At 46.2% G+C, this 12,729-nt stretch overlaps 1 protein-coding gene across 10 annotated transcripts in view; it reads right to left on the bottom strand.

The window, feature by feature from the left end:
- THOC5 (THO complex subunit 5) overlaps nt 1-12,729 on the bottom strand; it is a 28,539-nt gene that overhangs the window by 12,859 nt on the left and 2,951 nt on the right. For 4 of the 10 annotated variants that reach the window (XM_042234809.1, XM_027956727.2, XM_042234807.1 and 1 more), the window contains 10 exons: nt 11,074-11,217; nt 10,055-10,171; nt 9,809-9,906; nt 6,912-7,058; nt 5,630-5,744; nt 3,127-3,259; nt 2,378-2,410; nt 1,038-1,115; nt 328-368; nt 27-126 (listed from right to left, as the gene is read on the bottom strand). In XM_042234809.1, the coding sequence (XP_042090743.1) occupies nt 27-126; nt 328-368; nt 1,038-1,115; nt 2,378-2,410; nt 3,127-3,259; nt 5,630-5,744; nt 6,912-7,058; nt 9,809-9,906; nt 10,055-10,171; nt 11,074-11,217 (1,006 nt within the window). The remainder of the gene's footprint in view (nt 1-26; nt 127-327; nt 369-1,037; nt 1,116-2,377; nt 2,411-3,126; nt 3,260-5,629; nt 5,745-6,911; nt 7,059-9,808; nt 9,907-10,054; nt 10,172-11,073; nt 11,218-12,729) is intronic. The other 6 variants (XM_042234810.1, XM_027956728.2, XM_042234811.1 and 3 more) reach the window with 3 other exon arrangements.

Consider the following 12,729-nt stretch of genomic DNA (forward strand, 5'->3'; position numbering starts at 1 on the left):
ATGCCCCGGACTATGGAGAGCCAGACCTTTGCACTTCAGGTCCAGCAGGACAGACAGCGGGTGCCTCTTCAGCATCTCCTTGCGCTTGTCGTCTAGCTGAACTCCCAGTGTGGGTCGCCGGCGTTTCTGGACAAAGGAGGGAGGTGAGCAGATTAAGCACGCGTCACAGGAATCCCCCCTTCCCTCTCCCTGCCACCCAGGGCTTCAGCACTGGGACCTGTGCTTCAGCTCTCAGGCTGCTAGGACCCCAGCCGCCCTCTCTTCCACATCTCTCTTCTGCTTCCAGGGAGGATGGCACCTGGCAGCTAGCAGGCCCCATGCTCTCACCGTGGTCTGCTCCTCCTCGGCGTCCGAGTCGCTCTCATCGTCTGCAGTGACAGAGGGAAGGCAGCTGGGGGATGAGGGGACTCCCCCAGTTCTCCCCAGAGCACCTCGGTCGGGGCGTGTTAAAGGGCTCAGGCTTTTGTCAATGAATTTCCTTAGAACAAATAATAAATCTGCTGTTTCTCACTTAGTACAGTACAGCGATGCAAGGAAAAGGATAATGACCTATAATCCCATCGCTCCTGAGTTCTTCCAGTGCTTTTTAATGCCATCCTAGGGACATCCTAAGGTCCTCCGCTGGTGGTGGAAGCAATAACAGTAACATGAACAGCAGCAGCAGCTCATACATCTGGGGATTACAAGCCATGTGCTGAGGGTGATGCTGAGGGATCTACATGCCCGACCTCCTTTAACCCACATCACAATCCTAGATACACGAGCTATCACTATCTTGCTTTGACAGTTGAGTGAACTGAGGCTCCAAACGTTGAAGAGTTTCCCCAGCACCGTGAGCTAGTGAGAAGCAGGGCTGAAATCCAAAGTCAGGGCTTTTCCCTGTTTACCCCGAGCACTGAGACACTGAAGCCAAGCTCCCTGCCACTCAGAACCAGTACGGCTCATTTCCACAAGACCAGAGACGGCCCTGGGTGGGGACCTGGCGCCCCCAGAATCAGCAGAGGAGGACATGGAAGAGGATCCTGAGTACCACTTACCCTGGGAGTCCTCGGGAGGCTTGAACAGAGCCTTGGCCTCATCCACGCTGCCTTCAATCGCCACAGACAACATCTTATCTGGGAGCAAGAAAGAACAGCCTGTGACAGCTGCTGAGGGAAGGAGCTCAGCCACACAGTAGGCCCACCCTGGGGCCGCACTGCCTGCACCTGTCACAGTTCCTTACTGACAGGGGCTGGAAGGCAAAAAGCCCTTTCTCCCGCTGCAGAGCGGCTAGGCAGGAAACCTAGGTCTTTTCTCCATCATTTACCGAAAACAAGGACTCCAAGTGCGGATCCCTGGCCAAGCATCACCTGAGACTAGGTGTGAGTCCTCTCCTCAGGTTTACACCAAGGCACAGAAACCCAAGCCAATGGCCCAGAGCCACATGGCACCATCCTGCCAACCATCAGAAAAGCTCTCATCTGGACCCTGTAACTGTCCACGTCCTAGGAACGACGGCTCTCCCCTCAGCTATTCTTCTGTGCTACACCAAACACCCAGCACCTGCCTGTCACATTTAACTGGAAGAAGGACAGTAGGGAGGAAGATGGAACCTGCAGTCTACTCTCGGGCCTCAGTCTCTACCCAACCAACTCCCAAACCCACAACCGGGGAAGTTACGTCACTGCTCGGAGCCTCAGTTTCGGCATCTGTGAAATGGGGATTTGACAGATGGGAGCCGCCCAGCTGGCTGATGAGGACTGAAAGAGCTAATATCTATAACTTTAATTTTGAAATTACTGAAAAAAATTCACTTTGAATCCTCACAACAACCCTACAGGAGAAATACTATTACTCTAGCCATTTACAGATGAGAAAATTAAGGCTCAGGGATGTTAGATACAATAGCCAAGTAGACAAACTAGGATTCAAGTCTATTCAGCCTGAGCTTGGTCCGTCTACCACAGAGCTAAGCATCCTGATCCCTGTACCAGGCCTGACAGCTCACCGAGCGATGTCTGGACCTGCCTTTGTGGAACTCTGCGTCTGGTGCTGGGAGGTCAGAGAGGCTAGAGCCCTTCTTGCTCCATTCAAAGGGGTGTACAGAGATGCAACATAGTCATGGGGGCCTAAAAGAGTTTGCCCAAGAGTGTAAAGAAGGACGACAGACTTCCCCCAAGGGGCAGGCCACTGACGTATTCCCAGGTGGCTGACCACTGCTTATCACTGACAACCCTGCAAGAACCACCACAGCTCGTCCCAAAGAAACTGGCTGCCCCCACCAAACACAGGCAAATGCCAGACTGTTCTTTTGACTGGTTTACTCCTGGAATTCCACAGTAAAATGGGAATGAAAACAGGCTGGATTTCAAACACAAAATAAAAGAAAATTACTCACCCTGTCTAGGGGGCTGGGAAGATTTCCTATGAGCTGATGATGAAAACAGGAGGGAGAACAGAGGGGAAGGAGAGGATCAAAGGGACCGGGAAGACACAAGAAGAGAGACAGTAATGTGTGGATGCCGCGGCTGGGAGGACAGGCATGCACCGATGCAGCGTGTCTGAGGTGGTGGGGTGGGGGAGGGGAGAAAAGTTTAGGTGCCAGGGGAAAGCTGCAGGAAGGCAAGAGGTAGGATCTCCAGAAACATCCCCAAATCCTACTGGAGTCACGGGCTGCCTTCAAGCTTAATAAGGACACCTCCTCTCCCCCGGTAATTCACTGTGATGACATGCGGCCTGTTCCAGGGCATGGCGGTGAAAGCCTGGGAGAGCTGGCTGGGACCTGTGTTCACCGAGCTTCTCCCTCAAGCGAGCGGAAGGCACCGATCCACCTGCCAAGCATGTCTTGATGGCGGAAGCGCTTGGGAGCCTGGAGAGGCTGCCTCGGCACTGAACCCAACAGCCGACCAGCCGGGCTCATCAGAGATTCAAAGCCATCCATCCTGGAGTGCCCATCAGGTTAGTCCAGCCTCAGGCCAGCTGGTCAAAGCAGCCATGCTGGGCGGTGCAGAGGGGAGGCAGCGTCTGTCACCTGAGGGCTTCTGGGCAGGGCCCGGGAGCTTTCCTCGGTAGGCGGTGCTTCCAGATGCCTCCCTGGCCTCGGCCGCTGCTCCCACAGCCCCTCTTCCCTGCCCGCCCCACACTCACCACAGGCCTGCCCGTACGCAGTGGCTTGGACAAAGAGCACATAGAGGGGAGGCGGCAAGTGTCTGGCTGTCTCGTACTGCTTGTGAGCCTGGTCGAAGGGCATGAACAGGTACTCCTGCACCGGGAGGGAAGCCTGCAAGCAACGGAAGAAGGGATTTTGTTTCTCTTTGGTAGGCAGTTCATACAGGAACCTTATCAAGTTGACAGCAATGACAAACAATAAGAAAATGAACTTTAAAAAAAGATACCAAAGGAGCTCAGCTCAGCGCTCTGTGATGACCGAGAGGGGTGGTGTAAGGCTCGGAGGGCTGCACTCTGAAAGAAACACTCAGGGACAGCCTCTAGTGGACTGACAAATTTTATTACCCAGCTTCGCTGGTAGCTCAGAGGTTAAAGCGTCTGCCTGCAATGTGGGAGACCCGGGTTTGGTCCCTGGGTTGGGAAGACTCCCCTGGAGAAGGCAATGGCACCCCACTCCAGTATTCTTGCCTGGAGAATCCCATGGACAGAGGAGCCTGGTGGGCTACAGTCCACGGGGTCACCAAGAGTCGGACACAACTGAGCAACTTCACTCACTTTCACTTCGCAGATATATGGTCTCAGGGAGCAGAGCACAAAGCAGACTTGCACGTAGGCTTTCTCGATAAAACATCAAAGCATTCAAGCATAAAATACAGTTCCCACCGCCCAAGCCATAACATAGCTTTGGCGAAACTCTAAAAGGAGTCTTTATCATGAAACAACAGTCCTTGCTCCCACAAACAGGTGGTCAGAAGGAAGCCTCCGAATGCCTCAAGGCCGGGCGTATGACCCTTCGTCATCAGTTCCCAGCCTTGGGCACTCGGTGAAAGCGCATAACCTTTGTTATGCTCGTCCTAGCTCCCAACCTTCGTCATGAGTGGAGCAAATACATTTTCAGTATTTGCTTAACGCCTTCCAGCTCCTCCACAGGGTGGAATGGGGGGATGGGTGGGAGGGAGACTCGTGAGGGAGGGGATATATGTGTATGTATAGCCGATTCACATTGTACAGCAGAAACTGACACAATATTATAAAACAATTATATTCCAATTTTTTTTAAAGAAAAAAAAAAGATACCATTTCCCCTAACTTTAGGAAAACATCAAGTACCTAAATGTCAAGTGTGTAAACTTCTACACAAACACCTGAGGAATAAAAGCTCTAAATGAATGGAGCTATATGCCATGTGTACACAGTGGCAGTCACTGTCTCCCTAGACTGTGAGGGGAATAAAGTACTTTGTGGAAAACTGGTAATGTTCTTCTCAATTCTGAGTGTTGATTACACAGATGTGTTCACAAATGTGCACATGGTGAAAATTTATTGACCTGCATGTACAAGCTGTATGGTTTTATGTAAAATTAATTTTTTAAAGTAATATGAGTACTTCTTTTTTAAAAGGTTGTATTCAAGTTTATAAGGCAAAAGTTCCCAGTTCCTAGCCACCAAAGGTAACCATTAATGGTCTGGTGTGAAAACACACTTTTCTAAGCACACAGATGACTTAGCACACATACGCATCCATTCAATACTCTGTAAATGAAGGCGCGTGTACACATGAGATTATACTACATGTCCTACAACCTGCATTTTTTTGTTTCATAATTTAACAGATCTTTATGTCTAGTTACTCTGTCAGTAATAGGCTCTTCCACACTTCCATCACAACTGTTAGGACTGAACCATACAAGAATTTATTTACCCTACACCCTACTTAGGAACATTTGGAGTGCTTCCAGTTAACAGGAAAAATTTAAGTACAACCAAAACTTTAAGTTTCTGACTTTTGTCCTATATAAGTATCTGTTAATTCTATACCTAGAGTTGAAGAGAGGAAACACAGATCTTGCCAAATCCTACAAAAGTGAATTTTTAATTTCTCTATTGTCCTTTTACAAAGTTCCTCCATATTAGCCATATACCCTACTTTATAAAACTATAAAGATTTAAATCAAACCTGACTTCACAAACAAAAATAAGGTCACCCACAAAGAAAGACATTGCACTTTACAGGTAAAAAGTGGGGACTTTCCCTCCCGAGGTACCTGATGGCTTTCAATACTAGTGAAGTTCTTTTCAGAGTAAGAGCTCTACGAAGCAGTTGGCCCCTGAAGTGCAGTCAGGGGACCTAGCACCCACAAGCGTAGGTCCTCGCAGACTGCAGGCTGGTGGAGGTCATGCGACAGTAAACTCTGCTTATAGTCTGTGACAGTGTTTTACTTGGAAGAGGCGCTGGGTGAAAACACCCAGGTAAATGTGTATATGCGTTCCTGACCCCATCCTGCCTGCACTTCCTCCACAAAGGACACAAACTTACTAGGCCAGCTGTGCACCTGCAGACGGGGCCATCCTTGCACTGTGCTCTAGGCTCACAGACCCGACAAAACCCACAGGGCAATGTGGCTGCTGGTGGCCCGAGGTCACTGGGTGGTGAAGGCCAAGTAAAAGCCAAGGAGGTCGCGGGCTGTGGGGAGACTCTCACCTGCATGATGCTGTTGAGACGAGGCTGGAGGCTGCTCAGGTACTCCTTCTTCACCTCAATCTCCTTGAGGATCTTCTCCTTGTTGGACAGGCACTCTCGGTACTTCTCCGCCAGCCTGTTGAGGGAGGACAGGGTACTGTCCTGGGATGCTCCCCAGGGACACACCAACACACCTATTCACCGCCAGACTCTACCTAATGACCACAGTCATGATGAACTGCTAACGTTTACCTAGCATTTACTATGTGCCAGGCACTTTGGAGACCTTTTCATAAACATTATGGCATTTAATCCTTTATAAAATCGCTGGAAGATGGGGACCTTCCTAATCCCTGAAGGAGGAAACCGAGGCTCAGGCAGGTGGGTAACTTGTCCAACTGTGCTTGCTAAGAGCACAGTGGCTTAGCCAAGGGCAGGCTACGTACTGGAAAGGGGTGTGATGGGCCTGTCCCATGTGCTAAAAAGCTGAAACCAATTCCCTAAGATCCAGACTCTGTATTTAATAAATTCATAATGTAGACCAAAGGCACAAAATATACTCAACAACAGAAAAATGCAAGGGATTAAAAATACCACCTTTTCTGACAGAAAACAAGGCAAATGTGCCACCCAAAAGCACCAGAATTCCTGTACACATGGAAAAAGTCACCGTGGTGGAAGGGATACAACCATAAAACGTCTAGGGTGAAAAACGTATATACATACCATATTCTAAGAAAAATCTTGATTAAGTTACAAAGTATAGACATTCTATTTATGCTTAATAAAGAAAAGCTCCTTATTAGTACAAAAAGTTTTATATGTAAAGGGGTGCCTCAATGCATTATTTACAATAGCAAAAAAATGCAAACAACTTAAAAGTCCAATCCACTATGGAAACAATTATGTGACAGTTTACAATGGAATGCTGTATAGCCTTCTGAAATGACGTTTGCAAAGCTTTGCAATACCATATGAATATGCTTATGGGTGGGAGAAAAGGCAAAAAAAATTAAATTTACAGTACAAAAGGTATTTAAGTCTTAGGCATTAACAGTTTCAAGGAAAGGTTACCTCAACTTTCTTGTAACAGCCTTAAGCAACTCCAACCCCACTTACGTACAGCCGGTCAAGTGTGAAATGCGAAGTGTGACTTAATAAAAAAACGCGATCTGGTCTTAGAGGCCATTCTGCTGTCCCACTGTGCTTTGCTATTGACCCTGGGACAGGACAAAGCACTGGCCCTGGTGAATACAGGTTCGTGTCTGCACAGGTGAATAGGTCAGGAAGGAGGAAACGCTACCTTTTCCGCTGCTCCAGCTCCCAGTCCAGACGTGCAAGGGTTTGCTGGTGAGGGTCTCCCATGGTGACTTCTGCCTTGCTGATATCTGGAGGAGCCTCCTTATAAAACTCCTCTAAGCTGACAAGATCGATTTCTTCGTGCTTTGACCTGTAGTCAAAAACTCAACGTCAAGCTGCTGTTCTCAGAAACACTGGCTCAAGCGGGCCCCCAGTTCCCCCCAGGTATGTGTACTCTGGCCTGGTCTATAGCCACTCAGGAGCCTGGAATCCAGGCTTCTCAGCAAATGATCATTAGTAGGTATTTCAGTGTGAAGAGAGGTAGTTGGTGACATGCCATAGGATCCTTACCCACGGTGCCCAAGCTTTATACCCATGATTTAACTAAAGACCTAGAAAACAGGCTTATGAAACGTACAGACCTCTCCAAGCTCTGCAAGAGAGCTAAGAGATTAAATAATCAAATAAAAACATCATAGTTGGGCTTCTCTGGTGGCTCAGTGGTAAAGAATCCGCCTGGCAATGTAGGAGACATGGGCGCAATCCCTGACTTGGGAAGATCCCACACGCTGTGGGGCAACTAAGCCCATGCTCTCTAGAGCCAGCGAGCTGGATTTACTGAGCCTGGGCACCCCAGAACCCATGCTCAGCAATAACAGAAGCCACCACAATGAGAAGCCCGCCTACTGCAATTACAGAGTAGCCCCTACCTGCTGCAACCAGAGAAAAGCCTGCGCAGCACCAAAGACCCAGCACAATCACAATTACATAAATAAGAAGAAAATTACTTATCAACCAATGTATTCATGGTCATAAGGAAAATGAATCAAAAAAAAAAAAAAAACAACCCATCATGGTCTAGGCCTAGAATGTCAGGCTCAAACCAAGAAATGCAATTTAGCAGGAATAAACATAAAAGTCTACATTTAAGTTTAAATTATTAACTATCTAAGCTTAACATGAGGAACATTCAACATGGCAGAACTGACATGGAAAGATCTAGGGGCTTTATTACATGTATAGGGGCACATGTGTATAAAAAAAAACCCAATCCTTTTTGCTACATGAACACAGTAGTGCTCAGGTTGTATAGCAGTAATAACAGGAGCTGCCACATATTACGTACCCACTGTATACCATCCTTCAGTTCAGTTCAACTGCTCAGTTGTGTCCAACTCTTTGCGACCCCATGGACTGCAGCACGCCAGGCTTCCCTGTCCATCACCAACTCCCGGAGCTTGTTCAAACTCATGTCCACTGAGTCAGTGATGCCATCCAACTATCTTATCCTCTGTCATCCCCTTCTCTTGCTGCCTTCAACCTTTCCCAGCATCAGTATTTTTCCCAAGGAGTCAGTTCTTTGCATCAGGTGGCCAAAGTATTGAAATTTCAGCTTCAGCATCCTTCCAATGAATATTCAGGACTTATTTCCTTTCAGATGTACTGGTTTGATCTCCTTGCAGTTCCAGGGACTCTCAAGACTTTTCTCCAACACTATAGTTCAAAGACATCAATTCTTCAGCGCTCAGGTTTCTTTATAGTCCAACTCTCACTTCCATGCACGTCTACTGGAAATACCATCCTTACCTCACTTAATCCTTACAATAACTGAGACAGGGATCGTTACTTCCACTTTTCAAATGAAACAGAGGCTGCCATCAGGAAGCAGCTTGCCTAAGGCCACATGACCAAGGAGTGGCGGAGCTGGGGGCTGAAGCCATGCTGCCCAGGGTCCCTGGCCCTTCCACACGGCCACTGCTCCGCCACAAGACTACATCCGGCTGCGTTCTGCATTTGTTGGCCTTCATCTGAACAACAATAACAGGTGGTGCATCATACCCTTGGTGTTGTTATACCTTTCTTATTTTGAAATAGTAGTATTTTTAAAACTTCTTGTGAATCTTAAACTAAGAGTTTATTTCCTCCTTGTACCCTTCTCCCAGGTTCCCTCAAAGATAATAACTTATCTAAGGATGATAGTCAAAACCAGGAAACTGACAACTTTACAACACTGTTAACTCAGTTACCTGATGTGGATTTTACTTCTGTATTTCAGCATAATTATGTGATGAATTTGTGGAGCAGAGAAAGATGCCTCTCAAAAATCAGCACACACGAGACCCAATGTCTAACGTGAAATGGCTGGATGACATCACTGACTCAATGGACATGAGTCTGAGCAAACAGGGAAGCCTGGTGTGCTGCAGTCCAAAGGTTTGCAGAGAATCAGACACAACTTAGCGACTGGACAACAACAACGTCTAACGTGGTCTCCTTCATCTCAAGTTTATTACAAATAAAACCTGACTCCTTTCAGTTTACACAAATAGGTCTGATCAAGCATGAACATGCTCCCCTCTCTTATTCTGTCTATTCCTCCCTCTTTCTGATCTTTCACCTTGGACTTGCCAAGAGGCATCACAGTTTAAGAAGGATACTGACAAACTGTGGTTTGTTCACCTAGAGGCAGCTAGGCAACAAGGGGTTCAGGTTCCAAAGAATGAAATCCATTTGCAAAAATGAACTGCTGGAACTTCAAAGGGAAAAACTGGGCCAAAAGGTTAAAAAGATGTAACTGGAAGTGAGCTGCTCACATACAGGTGCTCAGGAATCAAACTGATAATGCGAAGACTCTCCCTGCTGGGGAGACAACTGCTTTTCGCCAGGGTCAGAGCTAAAAACTCCGAAGGGTCAGACAGGCTTCTGAGGTTCTTTGTGCAGCCTGGAACTGCTGCTTCTGATTTTCCCATTCAAAAATGATTTATTCATCCTTTCCCCAGATCCTGCAGTCTCCAAGCGCATCTGACTCCTTTTTAAAGAAACTGGTTCACACTGAGCTACGGAAGGAAAGGCAGTTTACCAGCAGATCGCCGTGCCAAAGCCCTGTGCTCCAAAACTCACTTAAACTCCAGACACTTGGTGATCTCCTTCTGCAGGTGCATCACCTCATACAACAGGTTCTGGAGCTGCAGGTGATAGGCGTCCACTTTCTGCTTGGCCTGCAAGGAAGACAAGGTCAGAGGGGAGTGGGACAAGGCGAGGTGGGGCAGGGCAAAGCACAGCCAGCTGCAAACTCAGAAAAAGGGAAAGGGGATTAGGGAGGGGGTGAGAGGGAGGAAGAGCAGAGTTAAGTCTCTCAGCTCCTACCTCATGGGTCTGATCTCTTCCTTTCTTCAACCTGATGTGGGCCAATCGATTAAGCTTCTTTAGAGTCATGAAATGCACACAGCTCTGGATCCTCCGATCTTCTATCTCAACTGCCTGCTGGCCGAGAAAACTGATAAAGACCTTGACAAATGGAGCTGGCTCAGCTTCCTTCAGCCCCTCATTGCTGACCCAACCTCACCTAGGGTTAAGACCAGACACTGGAAGGAGCTCAGAACCATGAGAAGTGTCGGGGGAGATGGAAGAATGACTGTATAAGGGAAATGCTTACAGTTCCCAGGCCAAAAAAAAAAATTTCTGCTTGGACCAAAGTAACAGGAATCAAAGATGGAGCAAATACAGGCAACGCACAAACCAAAGCTGTCTCTATATAACGTGCACAGAGATCCAAACAGCGCCACTGCATGCCGTATAACTTGACTACAGAATTAATTTGAGCAAAAATAGTAGAACTATAGCTGTAAAACTTGACTACAGTCAAACAGATAGGCTGTAATAATCTTAACAATATTGGCCAGGATAAGCACAAATAAGTGAGATTCCTGAAAAAATATGGATTGTTTTGAATTTCTTACCCATAGAGTTTTCAGTCACACTGTTTTGTTTCTCTGCCCTGAAACCTGTTTTTTTTTGTTTTTTTTTATTTACTATTAACAGTTTTTGGTCTCTATGACTTACTTGTATATATTGGTCTTACATCTGCAAGGATGACTGATGGTATTATTCATTTTCTCCACACCTAGCAAAATGCCCAGCACTTAATAAATACCATTTCAATGGATTATCAAATTACAGTTACGGAAAAAAAATGATTAATCCTATACTTTCATGACTGTTGTTGGTGACCGTGCAGTGATGTTACAATAAACAGGCAGATCTCTAGAGCCCTCAGGGTCTAATCCCCTGATGGCAGGACACAAGACCAAAATCAGGAAGGGCTGTGACAGGTGCAAACCAGATCCATCCACGCAGACCCACGTCCGCCCACGGCTGCTCCTTACCGCGTCCTTGCCGCCCCTGCTCTTCAGGTCCTGAATCTCGGCCATGAGCCTCTGCAGCTCCTGGCACGTGTACTTGTACAGCTCATAGTCTCGGCCAGGGTCCCGCAGGTCCACCTCAGCCTCCTCACTGTAGTATTTACCTTCCTGTGGAGGCAAGGATCAAGCCTTGTGGAATGGGGAGTAAAAGTCTCTCCAGTGGAACAAGGGACACTTAGCTGAGATCAGTGATTATGAAGCCCCCCAAATCAGGTCTCTAAAGACTCTGGTCCTCAAATCAAATGCTTTTCTTTCTTCTTTTCCTCTTTCTGATTGCAAAGCAATGCATGCTTGGTGTTGAGAGACTGAGAACACAGTGAAGAGTATCAAAACCAAAACGAATAACTGCCTATAATCTCACCTCCCAGCCTGAAATAACTCACTGTTAATACTGTGGATAAATGCATCAAAATAAAATAAACTGGGATCATACTGTTCATGCTGTTTAGTGCAATTTCCCATCACAATAAATACAGATCTCCATTAAAATGGCTACACACAGATGAACCAGAATTCATTTAACCAAATTCCTTCTGATGGGTGTTTGGATGGTTGAATCAAGCTTTAGCAGAAACTAAAATATCCTAATTGGTCTCCCAGCCTTTGGAATAAACAAACACCTCTCTTTCAACAGTTAAAAATATTGCATCTGTGTGTCTGAAAGTTGCTGAGAGTAGATCTTAAAAGTTCTCATCACAAGAAAAAAAAAAATTTGTAACTATTTAACATGATGGATATTAACTAGACATTTTGCTGATCATTTTCACAAAATATACAAATATCATTATGTTGTACACTTGAAACTGATGTTATATGTTAATTATAGTGAGTGAAGTCGCTCAGTCGTGTCCGACTCTGCGACCCCGTGGACTGTAGCCTACCAGCCTCCTTCATCCATGGGATTCTCCAGGCAAGAATACTGGAATGGGTTGCCATTTCCTTCCCCAGGGGATCTTCCCGATCCAGGGAAGATCAATTATACTTCAATTTAATTATTAAAAAGAGAAGAGTGAATCAGAATCAATGCCTCCCAAAGGATAAAGTTCTTAATTAATTTTAATTTCCTAAATCTAAAGAAAGCATCATCTTCTATTTGAACTGAAGCTGGTATGTTTTACTCTGGTTTAAAAAAATAACTCACAATCAATCCATATAGTTAAGTCACACAACCTATGGACTGGGAGAAAATATTTGCAAACAGCGCACTCAACAAAGGCTTAGTTTCCAAAATATATATTGGCTCATACAACTCAGTAACAACAACAAAAGACCCAATCAAAAAATGGGCAGAAGACTTGCACAGATATTTCTCCAAAGAAGACATACAGATGGTCAATAGGCATGTGAAAAGATGCTCAACACTGCTAATTATTAGAGAAATGCATATGAAAACTACGGTGAAGTATGACCTCACACGGGTTGTAACAGACACTTAAAAGGTCTACAAGTAAGAAATGCCAGAGTATGGAAAAAAGGGACTCCTCCTATACTGTTGATGGAATGTAATCTAGTGCAGCCACTATGGAAAACAGTATGGAGGGTCCTCAAAACACTAAAAATAGGGTTGTCATATGATCCAGCAACCCTACTTCTGGGCATGTATCGGGACAAAACTCTTAA

This window comes from Ovis aries, chromosome 17 (assembly GCF_016772045.2).
Source record: "Ovis aries strain OAR_USU_Benz2616 breed Rambouillet chromosome 17, ARS-UI_Ramb_v3.0, whole genome shotgun sequence".
In the NCBI taxonomy this organism is placed as follows: domain Eukaryota; kingdom Metazoa; phylum Chordata; class Mammalia; order Artiodactyla; family Bovidae; genus Ovis; species Ovis aries.